At 32.4% G+C, this 24841-nt stretch overlaps 1 protein-coding gene across 1 annotated transcript in view; it reads right to left on the bottom strand.

Annotated features, from left to right (window-relative positions):
* LOC129066070 (pumilio homolog 3-like) overlaps positions 1–24631 on the bottom strand; it is a 116876-nt gene extending 92245 nt beyond the window's left edge. The window contains 1 exon segment of the mRNA XM_054567600.1: positions 24414–24631. Coding sequence (XP_054423575.1) covers positions 24414–24631 — 218 coding nt within the window.
* Between the last annotated feature and the right edge of the window lie 210 nt (positions 24632–24841).

Consider the following 24841-nt stretch of genomic DNA (forward strand, 5'->3'; position numbering starts at 1 on the left):
GTTAAGGCTCTGAGTAGAGCACCCAGTTAAATCAGTTAATTCTGACACAGGTCATCTGTGAAATGATAAAAATCTTATTTTAAACAACAAAATTTGTTGTAATTAGTGATGTAGCAATAGAAAGCTAACACAGTTGCTAACTAATGAATCTTACATCTTTAAACTTTTTTATAAGATCTGGATATCTAACAAATTCAGAGTTGTTGACAAGAAAGTTGGTGATTTCTCACTCTGACAAGAAGTGTCCTTTTGAAAGAAATAAAATAAAATTTAAAAAGGGGAATTATTATGTTATCTATTGGTCATTTCTTATTTAAAACCAAAAATAATTTGAAAAAAAAGTCCATTCTGTTACTCCATTCTAAAGGATGAACAATAATAACCTTTAATATTTTTTAATGTATAAATGGAGATCTCTGTGCTCAGATTCTCTATGGAAATTTGTCCTGAATTGAATCAATTAAATAAACCTCATGTTTAAATAACCTTAAGAATAAATTTGGTTGTGTCTTATAAACATAGATTTCCAGTCACTTCCAAAGGAAAATTTTGATTCAAGTCTCTGGAGCAAATTCAAATAATCTGCATTTTCACATCATTCCAGGTGGTTCTTCTGACCACAAATATCTTGGGATACTCTGCCTTAGAACCCTTGCAATCTTATTGGAAAATCTAACCTGGTTATCTATAACATGTGGCATTAAAATAAAAAAGAGTGTTGATAGCCAGAGGAAATTCCCATCAAGCAATGAGGAAAATATAGAAGCATTAAAAGATACAGGATGTAACATATGGGCATATTAAGAGGATTAGCCAATGCAAAGGAACAGTGGACCCCATTGGTCAAAGGCTTTACCACAGACCATTGTGGTCGGAGAGGATCTACTTAGTTCAATGAACCATAGACCAGTTTGTTTCTAAAGCAGAAACCAAGAAATTCTGAAGTGCAGTCACCAAAACAGTGGTTCCGGACAGCTTCCAGATAGCACAAGGCATCAATGGAAACAGAGCTGGCTTTTCATTTCCTCTTTTGTCATTGCACTCTGAGTATCGTGTGTCTCACATCTTTCTATTTCAATTTTTCAGCCACTCAATAATTCTTCTCAAACTTTGCTATCAAGAAACTTGCCCAATATTTTAAAATTTACTCATTTCTCAAAATAGTATTTCACTTTATCCTTTTAAATGACCTCTTAATTCAGACAAAATTTGCAGAACTAGTTGTACATATAGAGATAGACTAATGCCTTGGGAAAGAATTTTAAAGGGATTTTCTTTCACATATACACACAGTTTCACAAAAAAAACCCCAGCATTTATATAAACTCTATCAAGTTTAATATGATTTTGTTAATAAGCTCTATCACTTGATTTGTCTATTTTTAGAGCTCTTCAATGTCCCATTAATCATTTGATAAGCAGTTGTTGTAATTTCTCAATAACTAACTTTGGATAATACAGAAAAAGTATACTAATTTATTTCTATGAAGACTAATACCCAGTTGTTTACTTTGTGTTTATTTCAGCCCAAAGCATAACCTATAATGGTTTTTGATGGCTTAGAATCCCTTACATTATTCTTGGTGCTCAGTAATACAAATGTATGCATGCTTATGCCTTTTAAATATTTGTGTTCTGAAGCCCAGATGTGACAGAACTCCAGGAAAAAATTGCCTAAAAAAATTTGGAGGGAGTTGACCATTTTTCCTTTGTCATAACTGGTGCACATATTTACTCCTATTTTACAGATGAAACAAATTAGATTCAGAACAAGTAAGTAATTTGCTCTGTATAAGAATTCTGATGGGGCAATCAGGGTTTAAATAAAATAAGTCCCATGTAGAAATTGATGCTTTTTTCTATACTATAATAACCCCCGTTAGGAGACAAAACTTCATCTATAATTGCAAGTATACATAGCAAAAACGTTAAAAAAGGTGTCAAACAAATATAAACAATGAAGAATTTATGGTGTACACATAAAAACACTTATATACATAAGTTAATGTATATGGAGACTTTTTAGATACACAGATCTTTACTGTGCAAATGTGTTTCAACCCAGTAAACCTAATACAAGTGAACACCTTTAACCTTTCTTATCAGGAGAATTAAATTTTATATTTTGCAATGCCCACCAGGGGGTGCTGGCACATTGACACTGGAATGCGGAAAATGTTGGCTGTCCTGTCAGGTCAAATAAAATTCTAGCAATGAACCTTCTTTTCAAGAATCTATTTCTGTAGATAGTTTTTATAGAATAGAAGTTATTCACACATATTGGCTCAAAGATGACATTCTTAGAAAATATTTTTAGAATTGTAGGTCAACTGAGGTTTGCGCATTTTAATTTGTTTTTTATAAAAGTACTTGGACTCCAAATGTAGATTTGTAGAAAACAATTTTGACGTAAAATGATTTTATTGAGTGATTGTTGATATAAACATGGCTTATAACTACTCAGCTATTCTTAGTTTCATATTTAACATAAAAAATCACATATTCTAAATTGTGTATATAAAACATATACATAAGTCATTTTTAAAGATATTTGAAAACAAGGACCTACCATTCTTTAGTATTTATGAGGTAAATATATATATATATATAATTTTTTTACTGAAATTAAATACTAAGCCAAAGTATGAAATGGTACTTAATGTCATTGAATCATTTATATCTAAAGAAAATCTTTAACTCATTAAAATACAAGGTCTGTCCCGAAGGTATCTAGCCATGGATATGAAAAAAAGACATTTATTGAAGAAGATACAAGATACAATAAACATTGTATATAGGACAATGACACTACAATACCCTTCAAAGTAAGTACCTTGGGACCTAACACAGTTTTCCCAATTGCCATCAGCTTCCCTGTCATATTTTCCTGAATCTCATCAATGATCTGAAATCTTTTCCCTTCCAAAGGTGATTGTAGTTTTGGGAAAAGCCAGAAGTCACAGGGTGCCAAATCTGGCCTGTAGGGAGGCTGAGTCACCAGGGCGATTTGATGTTTTGCTAAAAAACTTCACATGAGATGTGATGCGTGAGTGGGTGTGTTGTTGTCATGAAGCTGCCAATCACAAGTTGCCCATAGATGCGGACTTCTGAATCATCTGAATAGGTTCCTTGGGGGAATATTCACACTTTATGCATAATCTGATGCAGATTCATTGCTCTACTTACTCAGTCATTTTGAATGTGATGGCCACACAATACACATGCTAACTCAATGGCATCCACTGCCCCCTTGACTAGTACAGTGAAGTCATCATTTTTCACATATGCTTATTCCAGTCCACTCTCTTTGGCTGCCAGGTTACATCGATGTAACACAAGCTGTTCTTGTTATATTAACAATGGATGAACTTTTTCAGGACAGACCCTGTACTATGTCCAGTAGGTTGTAAGGTATTTTTTAGTATAAAACAATGTCAAAATAAACTGAATTTTATGAGTACATGTTGATGTTATAAGTTGCATTCAAATTTAGGACCTTCAACAAAAATTAGCTCTCTCAATTCTTCATCAAAAAATGTTTTTATCCGTGGAATTCAAACAATTCAACCATAGAAAAATCTGATTCCTCATTTGTGGGTGAACACTATTTGGCTGCAGAATCCTTTACTCAATAATTTCCAAGTTTGGTTCAGTTGATCTAGGTGCCAAGTGTACTCTAAAGCTGTGTCTTTAATTTTAAAGACACTCTGCCTAGACAGAGGAGAAATATTCTTTCCTACAATGTCTTTGAGTAGTGAATGCAATTTCAACATAGAGTAATTTTAGAGTTAAGAGAGATCTTATATTCCACTTTTGCCAACTCTAACATATTATGTAAGTCCACTTTTTCTTTTATGTTATTTACAAAGGATTACAAGCTTTCATGTTTTCTATTTATATTAGTGCTTCAAGCAATTTCAAGTAAAAGGGTTATTTTTAATTATTTTTTGGACCACCATATTGGGCACAGGTCCTTATGGTGCCAGCCACAGAAATAATTTCAAGACTCACACAATTTAAACATCCAAGGTTCATTTGACTTTGGGTGATGTCAGATGTACAAACTCATGTTACTGAGTTATTTTTCTCTCTAACTCTTAGGTTAGTTTTCCTTTATTTAGAACTGTCAGATAAAGTTAAATTTTATTGGAAATCCGTATAAACAATACTTTTTACCATTAGTGTGTCTCAAACATGTGCTATGTTTATTTTGTGTTTTGATTTTTGTTTGCTTGTTGTCTTCCTAAATCTGGCAAACCTAGGTTCATGTTGAATTGCTTTCAGGCAGGTTTTTTTCATTAGTTCACCCTTACCAAAAACTTTATGCTTATATCCCTCAAATCAGCCACATAACAGGAAAAGAAAGCTTCTTTTTCCATTAATTCTCTGAGTGAGTCTCATTGGGCTAAATCAATTAGATCCTTCAAGCAATGGCCATGGCCTAGAAGAAGGAATACATTTATTTGTTTGATCTGTATCATGGTCTACATACAAGGAGAAAGTCATGAGTATTTCAGTATCACCAAGCCATATTTACTGGGGGTCTTTGAGGGGTTTAGCCAAAAAAAAAATTGAGTCCAGAGAGGATACGTATATTAGACAGAGAAAGGAAAACTATGACTTGTAGAGATCTCTTTTAATGTACCTCTACTTTTGATATGCTTAATTTATGATAAAAAATGATAAAAATATAGCTATAAACTTGCCCATTTACAAATTTATAGCTATATTTTTAAAGGATATATATTTTATCAGCCACAACAAATTCACTCTTTATATTGTGTTTGGCACTAATAGACATCTATGTCAATGTACAAGGCAATATGTTTTAACAACCACCTTGCAGTAACTGCCCAGCAGATGAAGCAATTGAGAGTTTCTTTAAAGAAATTAAGTGCAAATTTCCAGTTATAAAAATAGCCATGGGGATGTTAAGTATAGCAAAGGGAATATAGTCAATAAGATTGTAATAACTGTGTATGGTGTCAGATGAGTACAAGATTTATTGGGTTGATCACTTCATAAGGTATATAAATGTCTAGTCACTACATCTGAAACTAATATAACATTGTATGTCAACTGTACTTGAAAAATAAATTATAAAAAAAAGGAACATTTGGGTTAGAAAAGCCTGGAAAAAGTTCTATCTCTTTTTTTCTATGCTTCTGAGCAGAGTAATTCAACTCTATCATAATTATGGACTATAATTTCAAATTTTAATCATTTATTTCACCAGATTATTTGAAGGATAAAATAAAATAATGCATACAATGATCATGGCATAGTACCTGGAACTTTATAAACTTTCAAAAACATTAATTATATTATCAGCAACAATCTTAAAATAATGTTTCAAGTGGTATTCTTGGCTTTCTCATTTTCTTGCTTCAAAACTATTTTTTTGTGTGTTCCCTAGGTTTTTGTGTATTGTTTAGGGCTATGACTTCAAGGTTTTTACTCTTTGAGGTAATTATTCACTGGTGCTTTTCTCAAATTTTTCATGTGAATCTATTTTTATGTCTTCTAAGTCTACCTTGTGTTTATGTAAGTATTTTTGAATCACAGTAAAGAGCTTTTAAAATTTTTATCCTTCTTGAATGTCAAAACTATATATTTTTCCATATCTTAGCCTGTCTTTATTTGATTAGTTGTTGTAGATGCTCATTGTGCAATATCTTGATGATTTTCTATGATTACACTTAAATTTCACTTTCAGGCAACATTTTGTCAATTTCAATATTACTGTGTTTTTGGTTATTTTTACTTTTCTTTACTAAAACATAAGTATCGCTTAACTCCTGTGTCTGGGATCCTGGCATACCCTTTAATATCTTTCTCAAAACTTAGTAACTTTTTCACTCTTCAGTATCTTTCTCAAAATTTAGTAACTTTTTCATCCTGGAGAATACAGTTTTAGTTGCAAGCTTGGAAATTTTAATGGACATTTGCCTTTTACAAATAAGTTACAAAAATATGTATATGACAAATTTGATTGGGAATTTATTAATTCTTAGGGAAATAACCACATGTTACAGAGGATAAGATATAAATGTTTGTTCATAACATTTATTTTAATGAGGATAGAGCAAATGTGCCTATAGTTACATTACCATACATCAACCCAATGAAATGAAATTGATGATAGGTAGACAGAAAGGTAGACAGATAGATAGATGATAGATAAACTATATTTGTAAGTCATTTAATATACACAATAATACATATAACAAAAATTCTTAACCAAATGATAGAAATCTTAAAGATCTGTGTATTATATCAAATAGGCATTCACACTGATTAATGTTGCCAAATCCCATTTCTGAGACTATCACAACTATCCATATTGGCAAGAAGTATACCTCACTCAGAACTTCAAGGCTTTAGAAATTGAAAAATAGTTTATCTTCATACAATATGCTTAAGAACTCTGGAAGAATTCTAAAGTGCAATGCTATGGAAAATGCAAGTGATAGAGAATCTGAAATCTTTCTGCCACAAAATTTGAAAATACATTCTAATACTAACTGCTTAACTTTGGACAGATTATGTGCTTGCTCAGAAAGTTAACAATAAGGTGGATTCAAATTCAAATTTATCATTTGTTATATGACTTGGATAAGTTACTTTTCTTCCTTGAACCTTATTTCTTGCATGCATAAAATCCACAAAAACTTTAATTCAGAACTATTATGAAAATGTAATAAAATTATATAAAGTTTTATATATAATGTCTCTCACATATGATATATACATATAATATATATCTTACACATATATTTTTATGTCTTCATTTTCTTAATCAGCATCATTGAGATTTTTGTGAAAACAGGTAATCATTAAGTCCTCAGAAGTTTGTTGATGAGTCAACGCATATTAAAGAATTGGCCAAATTCAAGTTCTAGTTTTACCATTAAAATACTAACAATCACTACTATTAGTATTACAATTGCTGTTTTTATTGAGATTATTGGGGTGACATTGGTTCACAAAAACACACAGGCTTCATGTGCTCAACTTAACAAAACATCACCTGCAAACTGCATCATGTGCCCATTGCCCAAAGCAAAATCACTTTTTGTCCCCATCTATCCCCGCTTTGCTTTCTTCCACCTCCACCCACACCCCTTTCCCTCTGGCTATCACCATAGTGTTAGAAGTAGGAATAGAGTTCCAAAAAAAAAAGGCTCAGCTAAGAATAAGGAAATTTAAGTTTTAGGTATACTTTGCCATTAACTTATCTAATGGTGGACAGGGATATATAGTATTACATGGAGAATTCTATTCATCCTCACTGTCACTCAGCTTTTCATTATTATATTATATATGATTTATATATGATCATATATAGCTAAGTATATAAAATATACCTAGCCATATTTATATGATTATAGTTCACAAGTTATCTTTGAATTCAGACATACTATAAGTAAGGTATTCGATATGACTGACATCTGACAACTGTCATGGCCAGTGCTCAAGAGGAGACCTTTGTAAAACGTGACATCTGCCCAGGAAGGAGGGTATGTCAGGTCTCTGCTGAATCAGTTTCAGCTGCCCTCCTTCGGTCCCCATTCACTTTCAAAACCAGAAGCTAATGGATACAAGTAAATCACTGCTATAACGTTTTGCCAGGTCAGTTAAGATTTTCCTTTCTGAATCCCACTTTATAATTCTCGATTTTCCTGTTATTGAAATTTTAAAATTCTATGTTTTAGTTTATACAGATAAAAATACTCATCAGTGACTGTCTTGTTGAAATGGTGATCTTTTACAATTCGCTCAGTGTTAACTTTCTGTTGTTTCTCAGGTATATTTGAAATATTCTTCGATACTGGATTATACACAAAGTTATTATAATGCAACAAGAATATACTGCCATTATTAGTTACCAGGAATGCAAGTTAATGCAATCTTGTGAGATGACCTAGTATAGCCTTTGTCAGCCTTTCACTAAAATTCCCAGTTTTTACTCATGTATAACATCAGCAAACTTCAGAGGGAGTAATACCATCTGTTGTTATTAAGAGTGACATTGCCCAAGGTTAGGCCAGACATGCAAAACCCTTTCATCTTCATTATATCTTTGCTTCTCTCTGTTTACTATGAACTTGTCTAGTTGAGTTGATAAAAAGTATGCAAAGATCAATTTGGATTAAATCCAAACCCGAGCGAAAAAGCTGTGAATCAACTGAAGGAAGTACTGATTTATCAACTCTTGTTCTCCTTTGTCTGTGGTGTGATAACATCATGTATATACATAAGGATTTATCATGTAATTCTAAAACCTATAAAAGTCTTATCTATTCTCAGAAAAAATGCAGACAGTTAGAATCTCTTTATTCATGTTCTGAAATAAGTAACCTCTAAAAGGATAGTCAGCAATTCAAAGTTGAGAACAAATTCAAAAAACAGAATTCTGAATGTAGAAAAAACATCTTGGTATATGAAAATGTAAGAGATTAGAATGATATATCATTAATCACAGAGTTGGACCAGTACATTAAGCAGGAAAAAAACATAAAATAATGTCATAGATACTATGCTAGCTTGAGCTATCATTTTACAATCTTGAAAGACAGGGCTACCAGAAGAAGTACTAAATCAACTCATTAGGCTAAAAACATAAACTGTTATTATACAATATTATAAATTGTATTGCATATTAATATTCAGAACAAGCTTTAAAGTTCCATAAATTTTACATTTTTTCCAAATTTTAGAAAGTTACTATAATGATCTCTATAACTGAAACAGGCAAATATTTTAATGACTTAAAAAAGTAATATCCTCAGTTGTAACTCTATAAAGGTATAGCATGTCTGAAACACGAAAATAAAGATTGTTGTCACCATATGCCTCCTTTCCTTCTCTCTTCATTTTTAATTTTTAGTCCCTTCTAAGCTCTTTCCACCAGAAGTTGTAGCCTTTTATTTTTTCACTGGAGTTTTAGAACTGACTTTTCCAAATAACACAGATATTATTTTTATTTGAATCCCATTATACTAAATTGCATTGACATTTGTATGATTTTGAGTGTTTTCAAACAAGATTTGTTATCTATTTACGTTCTTTTCTTTTTTTCTGGCTATTTTTGCCTTCAGTAGAGTTTTTAAGAGAGTACAAACATATTAAACTTATTTCTAAATGTTTCCTTATTTTAAAGTTATTTACTGTATTATAAGTGGATCTCCTTATTATATCTTCCAACTCATTTTTCAGTAAATATATTCCATTAGGTTCTGTATATTAAGTTTATATCCTGCCACTTAGTTAAATTATTACATTATATAAACATATCATCTGCAAGTATACATTTGCTTCTCCCTTTTCAATTTCTATATATTTTCCTTTTTCTTGTCTGATATATCAGTCATCAATTTTCAGCATTAGCAGTCAGTGTTGGCACCCACTTTTTGCTCTTGACTTTAGTAGGACTTCATAATGTTTTCTGTCTCCATTAAACATATTCTTGTTTTATGTTTGAGAAAGCTGATTTTTGTCATGTTAACTAATGTCTGTCTATTCCTATGTGTAGACTAATTATTTTTCAATTAATATTTTATTGCATTTTTATCCCTTGCCATTTCATTGGTTTCTTAATAGATTTTCTAACATTGATATACACTAGCATTCCTGGAATAAACCTTACTTAATCATGTGTTTTTATTTTTATGTTCTACAGGAATATATTTGTTCTTTGTTTATAATTTTTATTAGTAGCGATAAATGAAACTCTTTAATTTTTGTACACTAAATGTTAGAATCAATGTTATACTTGCTAGATGCAAGGGGTTTGCAAGTTTTCTTTTTTTATTGCATGTTCTGAAGTAATTGAAATAGCCTGGAAAGCTTCACTTTTCAACTATTAAGTAAAATTTCCTTTTAAAAGCATTGGCTATGGTGGCATTTTTTGAGAGTAGTTCTTTTCAACACCTAATGGAACAAATTTCTAGGCCCAAGATGGAGCCATTCCTGCAAACCAGAACTTAAGCTACTTTCATGTCCCTATAATAATAACATTATGTAGCATAGACAGTCAGTCAATCCCCAAACACCAATCCAACTCTGGACCTTCTCACCTCAAATCAGGTTGACTATGTGGTCCCAATCAGATATTTTCTGTTTTTTTCTTCCTTGCTATTTATCTTTTGTCTTATAAAAGCTTCCCACTTTCTTCACCATTTTCCAGTTCTCCAGAAAGGAGACTGTCCTCTTCATGAAATTCTTAAGTTTGTTTGTATCATCTAAATTGTTTTCTTCAGTCATTTTATAATACACTCTCTGTCCCAGTGTAGAAGTTATTCTTTTTAGATTTTTTATATTCCTCATGTGGTCAATTTTAAGAAGATATATTTTTCTGAAAACATCCATTTTTATCTCATTTTTCAAGTTTATTTGTGTTGTGCAGTGTGGCTTTCTTATTGTCTTAACTCAGGATTTTTTTTCCTCTTAATTTTTTATTATTTTGGACTTAAAAAATATTTTCTTATTTAAGTTAGGTTTGATGCTTCTATTTTGTTGTTTTTATTCGAAGAGTGAGCATTTGTAATTATTTACAACTTTATTGATTTTTTAAAAATTAATTTCTCTTATTATATTAATTCCTTCCTTCATATACTCTTTAGGTTTTTTATCCTAATTTTTGTTGTATGGAAAGTTTTATTAATTTATTTTCTCTACGTTTTAATCAATACGATTAATCAATTATATTTATTTTCCTTCTCATTAAAAACATAAATTTCCCTTAGAGAACTAATTTTCCTTGGTCCCATTTGTTCTGAATAATCCTATTTTTAATCTGTTATTCTGGTTTACTTAAATTTCTACTATTTATATTTGCATTTTTCTTTTAGTCGAGTGATTTAACAGAATATATTAGTATATTAATTTTTTGTTCTTCAACGTAGTAGGTCAACTTTAATAAGTAAAAATTACAACCTACTTCCAGCAACAAATGATTGCATCCTTTGAAAGAGGGTAAAAACGGAGAATACATTTTGGATTCTGTCGCATATACAAGTAGATAGATGGACTTTGGTACATGAAGCTGTTTGTACACACAAGCGTAAGTACACGAACTACTAAGCCAGAGGGATTGGAAGTAGCCTTTCAGGTGAAAAATCGAGTCCTTATCAGGCCTTTATGTGGGAGATCCATGGGGTTAGAAAGGTGGCTCTGACACCAGAATAGACCACTGTCCTCATAGCACGCCGGAGATTTACCGCCCCGCCACCTCCAGTAAACACGGGTGTTACATTCTTTTACTTGCTCTAGGCCATTTCACTGTGCAATTTTTACAAACTTTTTAAACAGAGGGGTGTAAGGGAGTGGCAGAAGCAAATGAGTAAATGACAGTGATGTTAAAATGGCCATTAGAAAACAGCTACACGTGGTTACTGGGCAGTGCTGATCTGAAGTAGTATATTAATTTTTGTGGGAAAATCAGATTGTTCCTGGTTTTGTAAGTAATTTACAAAATTTTATTTGGCATATTAGTTGGTTGCAAATTAATATACAATTAATGTTTGTGAATTCTCTGTGGATATCTGAAAGTTTATATTTTCTATTTTTATAGTTTTCAGAATTAGTTATATTCAGTTAAAATCACCTTGAATTATTTTATTCTTATATTTTATTTTTTTACTTCTGTAGTCTCTCATGGACTAAGAGAGACTTACAGTCTCCTGTTTACTGAAGACTGAATTACAAAGTTTAGCTTTACTATTTTCTTTATGAAGACTGATGTATGTCACCTAGATCAGAGGTACGTAGAAGCCCGGGATAACACTGAATTGCAGACTTCCTTTGTGTTTGCATTTGCCGAATATATAGTTACTTCTTCTTTTCCTTTCAGACTTCCTAAATCACTGTCTTATCTGTGTCTCTTTACCATTCTAAATTTATAACCTAGATTTGGGGTTTATTTTGTGTCCTATTTGATAAATCATTTCTTTTAATGTGCCTCAAATCAGTTTAAATGTATTGTATGGAAGATATATTTTATATCAGTTTGGCAGAAGATTTTTGGTTATAATTTCCATTTTTATAGTTTTAACATAATCATCTATTTGTAGTGAACCTTCATTGCTGTGTCTGTGTGAGCATGCGCATAGGCCCACTAATATATATGATGTCTGTGTTGATTCTGTACTTTTAAAATTATATTTTATACAGTTACATTATAAAATTGGCTACATAAAAACTGTTTTCTATTTCTTTAGGTAATTTATTATTTACCTTATATGAAAATTTATCGATTAACATTCTTTTTTCTCCTCCCTTAATTCTCTATCCTCATCTACCCATATTCTCACTATTTATCTTGTTAGTACTTTTCATTATTTATGAATCTATCACTTCCCTTGTCAGCTAGTGAAGAAGAGGCAAACTCTCCTACCTTCTTTACCCCTTTTCCTCTTAAGTATTGTTGTGTTAGTTTTACATCATCAGAACATCTACATTTACAGTCTGTTTTGCAACCTAATCTCACATTTGTTTCAGTATTAGTTTTATACTTAAACATTTTTAAAATGTCCAATGTGAGTCCCATATGCAGTTTTCCCAGACATCCCTTCATTGACTTTAGTTTATTTTTTAAGTAATGTTCTCAAAAAGAGATCATGGGGAAAGTGTCCCTTAATTTTTAGCAGGTGCAGAATTCTCCATAGGCTTTTGTAGGGAGGTTTGGCTGACTACACTCTCCACGGCCAACACGATTTTCTCCTGAATATATGATCAATGTTGCTCTATTCTCATATGACTTTGTTGCCAGGAGAAATTTGACAAGCCTCATATTTTGTCTCCGTGTAAATGATACACATACAATACTTCACTCATACACATTCTGTGCTTCCCTGAAGTCATAATGTTCTTTTGTCTATCGCTCCATTTTTAATATGTATCTACAAAAGTGAGCACTCAAATAGCTTATGGATAGATTTAATCTTTATTAGAATGGTTAAAATAATTGAGCTTACAGGTAAATATTTTGAGGTTTTCAATTCAATTACATGAAATAAGGCTCTTCAAACCAAAGACATCACAATTTCCTAATCAATGAATTAGGATACTAGTTAAAAATATAATACCTGATTCATTTATAAACTGAAATTCCCTAAAACACTTTTATTTGAAATGTATATCAAGTGGCATATCTATTACCAAAGTTACCAGACTTACAGATATTTATTGAAATTTGCAAAATTTCAATTAGTGTCATCTATATAGCATTTCTCTTCTTTTCTATTTAATAATGAGAGTTCTTTGGACATAGTATTAGGATTTTCTAAAGTATTTCTCCATTACCTACTGAAAGTATAGTATGTAGGGAAAAAAATCACTGACCTCTCTCTAACAATGACTCTGTTTTATATTAAACATAACATTGTATCTATGCTTTTCTTAAATAGGGAGAACACAAGGCAGTTTTTCTTCTCTACATGTACTGTAATTTATAGGTAATTTTGTCAGGATTTTATAGATCTAATAAACTATAAGGTACAAAATTTTGATAATTTATTTTCTTTCAGCAGTTTTTCATTGAGTACATGCTATCTTCTAGGTACCATTTAAGTTTTAGACATATAGGAATGAACAAAGCAAATGAAACCAAAGCTCCCTTTAGTAAAAACTGTCAGGGTATGACAATGTATGAAAAATACCAAGTATTACGCAGCTGTGCCCCAATTGTTGGGAATATCAGATGCTGCTAGTTCAGAACTGCATCCATCCTTGGGAATTGCTGTTGGTAGTAAGAACTGCTTTACCCCGGATTACTTTCTTCTCCTCACTCCCTACTCCACCCCCACCAGGATCAACCTCTCTGCAAGGTCACCTGGGCTCCAGCGCCTAGAGGATCAGCTAAATTTCAGTTGCAACTGTGTTCCAAGTCAGCTTTTCCTTGTGTTCAGTCCTGCATTGCCAACTTCTTTAGTGGTGAATCTCTCAAAAAACCCACAAAATGAATCAACAAATCACTCTTCATCTCAGCATTTCTTTCTAAGAAACCCATTCTACAGCCTTCCTCAGGACACTAAATTCTTCTCTTGAAGCGCAAGTTAATGAGTGAAAAGGCAAATCCCTGGCAGTGATAAAGGTTGAAGGATAATTATTAAGCCTTTTTAAAATGTGTGTTCTGAGTGTGTATATTTTAGATTTTGAAACATATGTAAATAAAAATCCTGAGGCTCCTTGTATCAGGCAAGTCTTAATAGTTTGTTTGCTGCTCTGAGCTAAGTAGCTGTTATATATGCAAATAAATTTCAAAGACTCAAATGAGAAAAAGTGGCATCTCAGGTCCCTGGTTCGATAGTGTCTAACCAATGATAGCTTAAAATATGAATAATAAAATATCCTGTGAATATTGGAGACCCCAAAGCAGTACTCTACATAAAGTAAAAATAATATAATTTATGTTGTGACGAAACTATAAAGGTATGAGCCGGGGTCATGTTGCCGTTGACGTCAGCATTCTCTCAATCTCTTTAAACTTTGATAGTAACTACTGACAACATGTGCTTCCTGGATAATCTCTGCATCTCCACTCATTCTACTTGACAGGTCCACACACAGGGCTCTCATTTGTAGAGCTGCCTTATGTATCTAAAGAGAGAACCGATCTAAAGTCTATCTGTAAATAAATATGACTGTGTATCTCTGTTTGATTGTAGTTTTGTTTTAAATAAACTATTTGAATAAGTTGAAGATTAGCAAAAACAGAGAAAACAGTAATTATAAGATCTTAAAACTCAGACGGTTCCTAGAGAAATGCATATGATCCCTCTTTCTTGACTGCCATTTCAAAAAATGCCTTCCCAGCAGTCCTGCATCCCAGAACCACCTCAAAGGTGATTGAACTCTTAAGGAGTCTCTACCCACACCTCAATCATTACCATTCTATGGAAGTGGTAGGCAAGTTTAATAGTTATAAATTTGGGTTTTTTTTCCACTACTCTTAAGAAGTTTTGGAGGTTGTATTCTTTTTTTTAACCATATAAATCACTTTTAAGTGCACAATTCAGGGTCATTCAGTGCATTCATGGTATTGTACAACCATCTCCACTATTTCCAGAATATTTTAATCTTCTCAAACAGGAAGTCTAGATGAATACTTTTTCTTGAAGGGAAAATGCACACCTCAGGCCTCCACTAATTGAAATCTAATGTCTGGGAACATTGGCTTGGCTAGAATATAAAATTTTTTCTTTTTATATAACGAGAATATTAGCAAGAAAACTATTAGTTTAAGGACATTTTCAGTTGGTGTGTTGAATATGCTAAAGGAAAAATATCAATGTGAAACACAGTACAAGTCATAATTAAAGATGTGGTAATTACGAGTTATTCATTTTCATTAAAGTAACTCCCAATATTTTCGCTTTATAATGTCAATTTTGAGTTACTGCTCATGTTATAATGTACCAAAGAAGCTGTTAGTATGTGCATTACATAATCCATGTATGTTGCTAAATTGTACTGGTCTGCTCCTCAGTTAATAAAAATGTGTTAGATATTACTTCCTATATCTTCATTAACAGTGTTGCAGTTATATGTTAAAGTAAGTTCCAAAATAACTATACTAATAATACATGGGCTGATCAATTTCCATTCTTCTCAGATAATATTGTAATCTGTTTGGTTACAGGCTTATTTAATGAGTGTGTATGATGCCTGTCATTTAGTTAGCCCAATAAATTACACTTCTCCAGACAATAGAAGTCCTCATAGTGCCATCCCTTAAGAAAATATAATAGTTTATAATATAAAAGTGTTTATAATATTTTAAAGTAAGAAATAGAATCAGTGCTATTTTTATACTTCACAAAATCGCCCTTAATTGATACTAAGTCCCAATGCCACAATTTCACATATCTCTGTTACATTAATACCTCTAAACAGAGCGACATAAACCCCTGTTGAATTTTTCCAAGTCTCCACACTATTAGAGCTTTGGTAGAAACAAGAAAGGTTCATTTGGGGACACCTGTCAGTAGAAGCTTTAGTAAAATTTCCTTAAGGAATACAATCCTGCCTCTTTGAATATGGGTCTCCTGCGGAGATTCATTAAATGTGCAATTAACAAAAGTGCCTTAACAAAAGGAAGCTGCTTCTATTGAAATAAAAAAACTCAAGGAACTTCTACCAAGAGATAGTTTCTAAAGAGAGACATAGGTGGGTGCATTTTTTAAAATATTCAAAAATTACTTAATAAATTATGTTTTAATGTTGCACATTTTCCTGACATCTCTGAAACCTAGCTACATATGTAAACCCAGAACTATAGTATTTGAAACCTGCTTTTAAAAAAACAAATGCAATAAATAGTTTCCCTACACCTCAGGGTTATCAGTATGAATGTCAAAATTGTTCTCTACTGTAGTTGAGAGGCCCACAGGGGATCATATTTGCCCTTAAGTGGATGGCTTCATTTTATTTCTTATATTTACTTTAGACATATTTTCCCTCTCTTTTTATCATTGTCAGATTCGCTGTCACTTTTCACTGTCTCTGATGAACCTGCCTCTACCTAACTTCTATTTTTAATATTTTTGCTTTAAATATGCTTTATCTTTCAGTAATCTTCATCTATCCATCTGTTTCATCTATCAATTATATATATATACACACACACACACATACATACATATGTATGTACTTTATATAATACCAAATATTGATGTTTAATTTTTATAGCTATAGAAAGCATGGTCATATATTTCTATTTATAAAATATGTTTTATATATAATTCATAAGACAAATTATTCATGAAGCAAATTCAACAGAACAAAAAGATGCATTCCTAATATAAAAATGTATAAATATTTCAAAACTACAATCAAAACACACATTTCCTAAACTGTGCATGTTAAACAGGCATAATCACTTTCACTACTGCTTTTCCTACTCTTTTCAACTTCAGTTCCTACCCGTTTCACCTGCTTTCAATGTGAACTTCCTGAAGTCCTCCAGCACATTGGGTTCCTGCAATGCTCCTATTTCTATGCTGATTGGGTCTTTCAGAACCACTGCTTTTAAGAAGTTCTGTCCGCAACTTTTGATGCCCCTTCTCACCAAGCTAGGACAGATGACCCTCAACTCATTTTTTTTCCTGTGCAAAGATCCACTGGTTTCATAGGGCCCTTCCACAAGATCCAGGCACAGCTCTTCTTTTTCCGTGGCAGGAAGCAAGATGAGATAAGAGGTAGTAAGGAATTTACTGCTACAGCTGAATGATAGTGTAGTAAGAGTTATATTCTCAGGGACAGTGAAGAAGGACAGAACTGACAAAAGACCAAAACTTGCTCACATCAAATAAGATGACTGAGGCCACTAATCAATGTCTAAAATCAAGTTATTGCATAAACAAAAATGCAGGCATTCTAGACTATCACCCAACCCTGGTGCTACAATTTTGTGGAAAGCAGGTAATCGAAAGTCTTAAAGAATCAAAAGACATGTGTTAGGTTTAGAGTCTGGATTCAGAATCTAATGTTATTAGATGCATTTCCTAAAGATTCATTAATGACCAAATAAACTTTACTGCTATCTCCTTAGCTTAAGACCTTTTGTTACTCATTCTCTGGTTCTCAATTCTACTTCAATAAGTGACTGGGTCATATAATTGATGAATGTATTAGCGAAGCACGATTATTATATAACATTTATTGAGAATACTCATGAAAGAGTGAGGCTGTGTATGTTTCCTATTTTTCTGAGTAGCTTAAAGTTCAGATGTAGTCAGGGGAATCACTTATATAGGAGAATTTCTGGTTTAAATATATGAATATCAGTATGTATGAGTTTTTACCTCCTGTTCTATCCTCACACCCAGGAGGTAAGAAGGATATAGCTCCAATTTGATTGTAGGACATAATCATACTGGCAATGTGATTTCCTTTACTTATTGTTTATTTCTACCTCTTTATCCATATAAATGTCCTCACTCTCCCTGAACGATTGAATATCTTATTTAAATTTTTGGCAAAGCCATTTAACCTCCCTAAGGCTGACTCTCGATTGCCAAATTGTCATAATTTCTCAGAACATTGGTTCAATTCCAATCCTCTTGTTAATCCACAAATTAACTCGGAAGCACAACTCGACAATTTTCCACTATTTAACTGGTCCCTTGGGATTAGAAGTACCTGATATCACTGCTCTTCAAGCTATGAAGAGCAACTCTGATGACTTTTCATAGCATAATCTCTGGGCTCCAGGAAGAATATTGTTTTTATGCTTTTATTTTTAAAATATAGCATATAGAGAGAAAGGGTACAGAAACCATAATAGCACAGTTTGATAATTATTGAAGAGTAAACACATCTGTGTAACTACTTTCAGATCGAGAACAAGAACATTACCAGCTTGGCAAGGAGATTGCCTCAGGCCTAGCCCAGATCTCATTTCCCAGAAGAGAACCATTATTCTGGTGTCTATAGCCATCAATTAGTTTAGTCCATTTTCATTTTTCAAGACAGAAATATCAGACGATGTGTCCCTCATGTCTGATTTTTATTACTCAAAATTTTGTCTGTGAAATTTCTGCATGTATGTAAGTCTCATTTGATACTATTAATATATAGGATAATATACTATAAATTATATCTTTCTACTTTTTCTAATCTTTGTGTGTATATGTATAATCTTTGTGTATATATGTTTCTAATCTTTGTTCACTTATACACTTATATTGAACATACACACACAAGTGTACTTGTTGGCATACACATACTAAAATTCAGAAAACAATATAATTTATCAAAATGGTCATACCAGTTGACAACATTTTACAACAGCTCCAGTTGTACCACATCCTCACCAATACATGGTAGTTCTGACTATTTTATTCTGCTATTTCATTAAAGTACATATATGTGATAACATTCCTTTGTGCTTTTCATTTACTTTTGTCAAATAACAAATGAACACTTTCAAATATGTATTCTCTATTTTAATATACTTTTCAGTCTTTCACTTGGTTTCTCATTTTTTTAATTGAGCTTTTTTTCCCTTAATGACTTTAATGAGATTTTTATAATACATGTATTATATGTAGAATACATGTAATACAAATACATGTATTACAAATACTTTTTACTACTTTATGGCTTATCATCTAATATTTTTACTGTTGCTTTTTGATAAACAGAAGTTCTTGATTTTAATATAGTCAAGTTTTCCAATCATTTTTTAGTCAGTGCTTTTCATGTCCAGTTTAAGAGTTATTTGCCTCCTGAGAGTCATAAATACATTTTCGTATGTCATCTTCTGGGAGCAGGGTGTCATTTTTTTTTTTATTTCTTTAAAGATTTTATTTATTCACTTTTAGAGAGAGGAGAAGAGAGGGAGAAAGAGAGCGAGGGAAATATCATTGTGTGGTTGCCTCTCACATGCCCCACCGCCAGAGGGGACTTGGCCTGCAACTCAGGCATGAGCCCTGACTGGGAAACTAACTGATAACCTTTTGCTCTGCAATTTTGTGCTTAATCTACTAAGCCACACCAGCCAGGCTGTTTTTTTGTTCTTGTTGTTGTTTTATCTTTCACATTTGACTTAAAGAGCCACTTGCAATTGACTTTAGTAAATGATGTAAATTATCAACTATTTTAATATCCAGATGTCCTAGCACCATTTCTTGAACAGACCATTCATTCTTTATTGCAGTGAACTGGGACCTCTTTCATTCATTTACATACACACACACACATATATATACACACAGATATTTGTGTGTGTATATATACACAATGTATACTTGTATATATATACCCGTATATATTGTGTATATATATACTTGTATGTGTATATACACACAAACACACACACACACACATATATATATACACACACACACACAAATGTTTCTCTAAAATTTGTATTCGGATCCATTGTTCTATTTCTATCCACTTTGGTCACTCTACAAGTTTTGATACTTGGTATGTAAATTTTCCAACCTTTTCCTTGCCAGACTGGTTATTTATATTTCTGGATAATTTCTGTAACAAGAGAAAAATTCTTAGATGCCTAAATTAACTTACAATAGGCTGGAGGGTGCAAAGTAAAGACTAGAAGTTAATCAGTTAGCAGAGCTGGGCCAGAAATCAACTAAAGAGTGCTGACATTCCTAAATGGAGGCTGAAATTTTGAATCAACGTCTATGTGGCTATTTCAGCTTTCATCTAAAAAGAGATGCCTGACCTCAAGACTCCACAGCATCCTAATTCTGCATGAACTTTCCAAATTGTACCCAGAACAAATCCAAAAGCAGCAAGCACACCGTCCTTAGAGACTATGCACCTATCCTAGAGCTCGCCCCACTTCACCATCCCCCACCCCTTTAACGACAACCAGCATAAATTCTTTCAAAACGACTTATATCTTTCTTCTCCCAACTCATTGCATGAAGGAGCCCCCTCAGCCCCAGGAAGGCCTTCTTCATCCAGCGCAGCTCCGGCTGGTGGTTTGGAATGCATGCCCCAGAACCTGGTCCTTATCTGGCCAACATATGGCTCGGTAAACCCTTTTATTCAGAAAGCCTTTCAGCCTCAAAGGTGTTTTGATTAACATCGAGAATCATCTTGTCAAGGGAAATTATTATATTGAAATGTTGATTGGAATTGCATAGATTGAAAACTGACATCAGTACAATTTTAAACTTCTTCATCGAGCCTAGTAAATGTCTTCCTTTACTTAGGTCTTTTTAATTAGTCTTAAGAACATCCTGTATTTCTCTGGGTACAGACTTCACACAAATTGTATTAGGTTTATTACTGAGTATTTTATTTTGATTCTATCACAAATAATGTTTTTCAATTCCATTTTCTAATATCTCTTTACTAATTTATAAAACTAAAATTTGTTTTTTATCAAGTTTGCTCAATTCTCAAAATACTTTTAACAATTTCTTTTGTAATCTTGTTAACTTTTTTACATGTACAGCCATGTGTATGTAAAAAAATACACATACAAAGAAAGTTTTATTACTTTTTCTCCACTCCTTATGTACTTAATTTTTTTTTTCATTTTATTACAATAATGGGATCTCTGTTACCATGTTTCAATTAAAGGTGATTGTTCTCTTTCTAATACCAAAGGAAGAGTTTTTAATATTTACCATTTAATATAAAGGTAACATCATGGTCTTAAATGCACAAATATTTTTGTTAAAGTAATTTTTTTTCTTCAATCATCCATGGTTATTGAATTTTATTAAATGTATTTATTTTATCTATTGAAATAATCATTATCATACAATTTTCTCCCCTTTCTCTTAAAATAGTGAATTGAATTGGTTGAGTTTGAAATACTAGGTAAACCTTGTATTTTGGGAGGAAAAACAAAACTAATCACACTGTATTACCCTTAAGGACACTACTGGGTTTTATTTAGTAGCATTTCATTAGAAATTTTAAATCTGTGTTTGTTGGGAGATGAGCCTGTGATATCCCTTCATTTTTGTGTGAAAGTTTCCTTGACTTTACAGGACACCTTGGGGAGCATTTCCACATTTTTTAAAATTCTCTGTAATATTTTGTGTAATATTGATGCTGGTCTTTCTTAAATTGTTTGAAGAACTTACTAATGAATCTCTTGTGAACTAGTGTGTCTTTGGGGAAAATATTTTAATTAACCATCTGATTGGTTAGTGGATACAGTATTTCAAGGAATTTGTTCATTTTATGTAGATTTCCAAACATACTTCATTCAAATGTTCATAATATCATCTCAATATTTTTAATGTATAAAATTTGATGTAACATCCATTTTGAAATTTTAAGCATTGTTAATTTGTGTACACTTATTGATAACTTATTCTAGCAATTTTGATTTTCAAAATATTTCACTTTGGTTTAATTTATAATTTCTATTGTGCATTTGCTATATATCTTATTTTTTATTCTTCCTATGTTCATTGGATTTAATTTGCTAATATTGCCCTAAATATTTTTTATAATAAACTTTACCTATATCCCACAAGTTTCGATCATTTTGTCCTCTTTTGGATCATTCTTGGACCATGGATTATTTAGAAATTTGCTGTTTAATTTTTGAATATTTGCATGTGTTTTAATTATGTTTATGTTAATGGTTTCCTGCTTGTAAGGTTCATTAACAGTTTATCTGCATCCTTTTCTCTAGCCCCAGAAAGACCTGGCATTGATGCTTGCCAGAATCCTCTTACAGTAATAAGTCAAGACATTTATAGGAGCAAATGGATCTATAATAAATGTTTTGTTTTGACTGTGCATGTGTACTTTATTGTTAAAAATGTTTATTGAGTAACCTGTACTTAATGAGATTGAGCTACCCAGAATAATGAGAATAAAGCATATACCTAAAAGGGGAGTGTGTAACTTGCATGATATACAACCGGAAGAGACATCCCCCTCCAAAGAGGCCAGCTTCTCTGGGCTGATGTAGTTCTGAACACACTTCCACATCTCTCATTGCCATGAACATCCCAAGAGCATGTTGGAGACACGGGTTCTGCTCTGAGATTCCTGCTGTGCTCTTCCCATTCCTGATGCATTGCAAGTCTTGTGTCTTTTCTTAAAACTAAATAAACTTAGTGATGGATAAAGATTACTGCATCTTGTAATTTTATTTACATTCAAAGTGAAGAACAATGATTTTTGTGAAGTTGAATGAGCAGTTTGTTAAAATTTCTGGAGACTTACTTCATAGCCCAATATACTGTGAATATTGTGTCTCATGTGCATTTGAAAAAAATATGTGTTGTGCCGTTTGGGGATTGGGGTTCTATATATGTCAGTTAAGTCTACCTAGTTTATTATTTATATCCTTCTAGAGTATTTGTCTGCTTGATCTGTCAGTATTAAAGTAGGATATTTAAAAACCTCTCATTATGTTTGTGAATATATATATCTCTACTTTTATGTCTGTCAGTTTTGTGTTTACTTTTATTTTTGAGTCTACATTATTAGGTACCTAAATTTTTTTGTATTAAATTATTCCAGTATATTGACCATTTTATCTTTATAAATTTTATTTTTTTTAATATATGCTAAAGCCCAGAGCTATTTCATCTTGTATTTATATAGCAATATAAAAGCTGGGAGGGGATTTTTATTGCTTTTTTCGATGGTGCCTGCATGGCATGTCTTTTTCTTTCTTTATCGTTTAATCTGTGTTTTGTTGTAAAAAGATTAGTCAAAGAACATACATGCATATATGCATAGTCCATGGACACAGACAACAATGTTGTGAAGGCTGAGGGGTTGTGGGGGCTGGATGGAGGAGGGTAAACGGGGGAAAATCAGGGACATAGTGTCAACAATTAAAAGAATATTATTTCTGTTTTTGCTTTAATCTGAGTATGTAATTAAGGTTAGAGACAATGACCTTATTTCTACTGAAAATCTAGCCATCAGTCTTATTGCTTCTTTCAAGGTTCTCTGTCTTGCTTTTAGAATTTTCTCTTTCTCTTTAGCTTCCAGCAATTTTGGTATTATATATCTAAATGTGGTTTTGTTGTAAATATTCTTCGTTTTTTAATGAATGAGTAATCCATAGCTATGATTCTGTAATGGCTAGACGCATGGTTTAATGATTGGATAATCCATAGCTATAATTCTAATCATTATAGCCTGATGTAGAAGTTACAAAGAAATTGTTTCAGATTTTTCAGTCCATGTTAAAAATTTTAATACTTTTTATTTTTTAGCATCATTGTGCTGAACTTACATAAGAAAAAGAGGAAGAAAGAAACAAACAGATATGAAATCTAACACTTGAAGGATGTCTATTGAATAGCACGTATTTAAAATATGTAAAAGTACTTAAACCTAAGAACTAATGCACATAGCACCAAACAAATGGGATTCTAGGAATTATAGATTTCCCTTCTATAATGCTATTATTATGTTGACTATGCTGGGTAATCTTGTGAGAGAAACTGAATAATATTTCAAATAAAAAATTACTATTGAATTATGGCAGAGAAAGTTGACCTGTAGAGATCATTTCATTTCTCATATTGAAGAGCAAACCCACACACGAAGGGCAGAGAGCACCTAACTAGTTAATCTCAGAGCTCTGGCTAGCATGTCAACTCCATCTTGTTCTATTTTATGGTTAACCAAAGAAAATAAAAGTAAAAAAGAAAAAGGAAAATCCTAGCATTAGGGTCTCAATAATTATTTATTACATTGCAATAAGGTGTATTTAGCCTTTCTTCAGTCATGTGCTTCACAAGTTTAGTACCATGTATCTTAGTGGTCCAAATAAGGCCTATGGGAATGATTACACATGAGAAAAATTAGTGAGAATGTGGAATAAATAAACCCAAATTGTGACTGCATACCAGTGTTACAATGAAATACGTCTGTCTGAGCAATGGAACAGAAATCCTCCGCCTGCATAAAGCAGAGAAGAGCACCCAGTCTGTGCTAACCTGGCCTCATTTCTGGGCAGGCTTCCACGGACCATCTGCCATTGGTCACTGCCATGTGCAAACGTGTGCGTCTGATTGCTGAGACAATGCTGAAATTTGACAGGAGGTAGGCTTACTGAAATCCGAGGATGAGTTTTCCTTTGTAGATATCGTTTTCTTTGGAGCTCTGACAATTCCAAATATCTCTCACCAACTTGTGGCTGAATACTAGCTATCATGACACACCCCAGAGAGGCCTAGCTAAGCGATGATTCATGGGGTGTCTATATGCAGATTGTACAAAATCTTTGTGGGTTGCTCAAGATATACACAAAAATTAACATCATTATACAAACTAGCTCAGTGAATTATTAGGACTTGATATTCAAAATAATGTATGCAGTTCACTAATGAGTACTCGTTTACAAAGCTATAAGGAATGTGCTTCT

This window comes from Pteronotus mesoamericanus, unplaced genomic scaffold (assembly GCF_021234165.1).
Source record: "Pteronotus mesoamericanus isolate MK-2021 breed Mesoamerican mustached bat unplaced genomic scaffold, CSHL_Meso_final contig_182, whole genome shotgun sequence".
In the NCBI taxonomy this organism is placed as follows: Eukaryota; Metazoa; Chordata; class Mammalia; order Chiroptera; family Mormoopidae; genus Pteronotus; species Pteronotus mesoamericanus.